We start from the raw sequence: 1,658 nt of genomic DNA, 5'->3' as shown, positions 1-1,658 counted from the left end.
CCCCTGACTCCCGAGTAATCCTTTCTTGGATCTCCGTGTTTGTGCAAGAGAACATGCAGTTCCCAGGCCCCCCATGTCCTTAGATTCAGATTCATATTTGCGTGGGCCACCCTCTTACGGATGATCTAACCCACCCCTTCCATGATAGAAGCAAGGAGAAGTTTCCTTCCTCTGAAGAGTCAAGCGACAAACAGTAGTAGATGACAGTAGTCCCACCCACTGCTGTGCCCAATTACAGGCTCTCACAATCACTAAAATTAATAATAATTTTTTAAAAGTTCATCAGGAGCCAATAGTTACAAACTTACTTCTGACAAGAGAGAGAAAGAAAAACCCAGACTTTCTTGGGTATAGTCATTTACCATCTTAGCTGTAGAAATGGTGGTGCTGGTAGGGCAGGCACACCAGCTGCCACAGTGATCGTCTGTGCATAGTAGGATTCCAGGCCCCAATGGGTCCAATCTTCTCACTGGGGCAAGAAACAGAGGGAGTCAGCTCTTCATCATCCTCAACCTCGGAATGGCCATCTTCTGTTTTCTGGGATGATGCCCAGAGGGGAAAGCTGTGACATCTCTACTTTCAGGATTGTACTCAGGTTGACTTTGTTGTCAGGTACATGATCAATGGTTGAATTGTGTCCTGAGAAAAGATTAGACCCTCTCTGGAGGGAACACAATTCTCATTGCATTAGCTCAATCCAGGGACTGTGCTGCTGATACGCTCTTGTGATTGCTCACATTTTTCTGACTTGCTCTTTCATATTCTAAAAGATGCAGTTGCCCCTGCTAAGGCTGCATGCTCCTGGGGGTTGTTGCTTACTTTTTTTTTTTTTTCATTTTGGAAAATATTTATGAATAAATAGTTTTATATGATGGCTGGCAGCTGCGGCCTCTCCTCTCCCCCCAGGAGTCAGTGAGCGCTGGGGTCTTGCTGGTGGGGCGCCGGGCCCACTGGGGATTGAACTGGGAGTTGTACCGCCTCCGCCGTTCATCTGTCTCCTCCTCAGGCTGCTCCTCCTGGGGGGTTGTGCTCCGGACTCGTGCCAGCAGGGCCTCTGCCCGAGCCCGTTCTGTTGTTTCCCGCCGAAGACGTTCAGCTCGAAGCTGGTCCAGGGATGGGGGCACTTCAGGCCGCTGCTTCTCAGGCCTCTCTTTCCCCTTCCTGCCATGGCCACCATTGTCCCCACTGTGCCGTCTCTTCCTCCTCAAGTGCTTCTGTATCTCCTGTAGAGGGTCCAGGCGGTTCTTGATCTTTTCATCTGGACCTGGGCCGAGCTGGGGGGCCCCTTGCCGTGGGGGTAGCTGGTACCAAGGCGGCTGAGTCTGGGCTTCTGCTGCGCTCTGGCCCAGGTAGGCCCAGGTAGGTCACCAAACAGATGTCCCCCCTCTTTTTTATCTGCCATACTTAGTGTGTAAACATCTGTGGCTGCTCTTTTTCATGGAGCCCCTCATTATCTCTGAGTACTTTGGACCTTAACTCTCACCATATTTAACACCCACGGTGACCTTCTTCTGTTTTTCTGTGCTTTTCCATCCATCTTCTCGACCAGAGCAAGTCACTTCACCTTCCTCAGGGGAGGGCAGGGTGGGCTAAGGATCTCTGCCAGAGGCACATGGTGGATCCTTCTGGCTGTATTCAAGAGGGGATCCCAGGTCATC

General features: G+C 51.0%; 1 protein-coding gene across 1 annotated transcript; it reads right to left on the bottom strand.

The window, feature by feature from the left end:
• Positions 1-848: 848 nt before the first annotated feature.
• Positions 849-1,358, bottom strand: LOC121478453 (leukocyte receptor cluster member 1 homolog; the record flags this gene model as incomplete). Its single annotated transcript, XM_041733563.1, has 1 exon — positions 849-1,358. A coding segment is annotated over one exon (510 nt), but the record flags the coding sequence as incomplete, so codon positions are not given.
• Positions 1,359-1,658: the final 300 nt, after the last annotated feature.

The sequence above is a fragment of the Vulpes lagopus genome, chromosome 2, assembly GCF_018345385.1.
Source record: "Vulpes lagopus strain Blue_001 chromosome 2, ASM1834538v1, whole genome shotgun sequence".
NCBI classification, from domain to species: domain Eukaryota; kingdom Metazoa; phylum Chordata; class Mammalia; order Carnivora; family Canidae; genus Vulpes; species Vulpes lagopus.
This window is presented reverse-complemented; position numbering and strand designations above follow the sequence as displayed.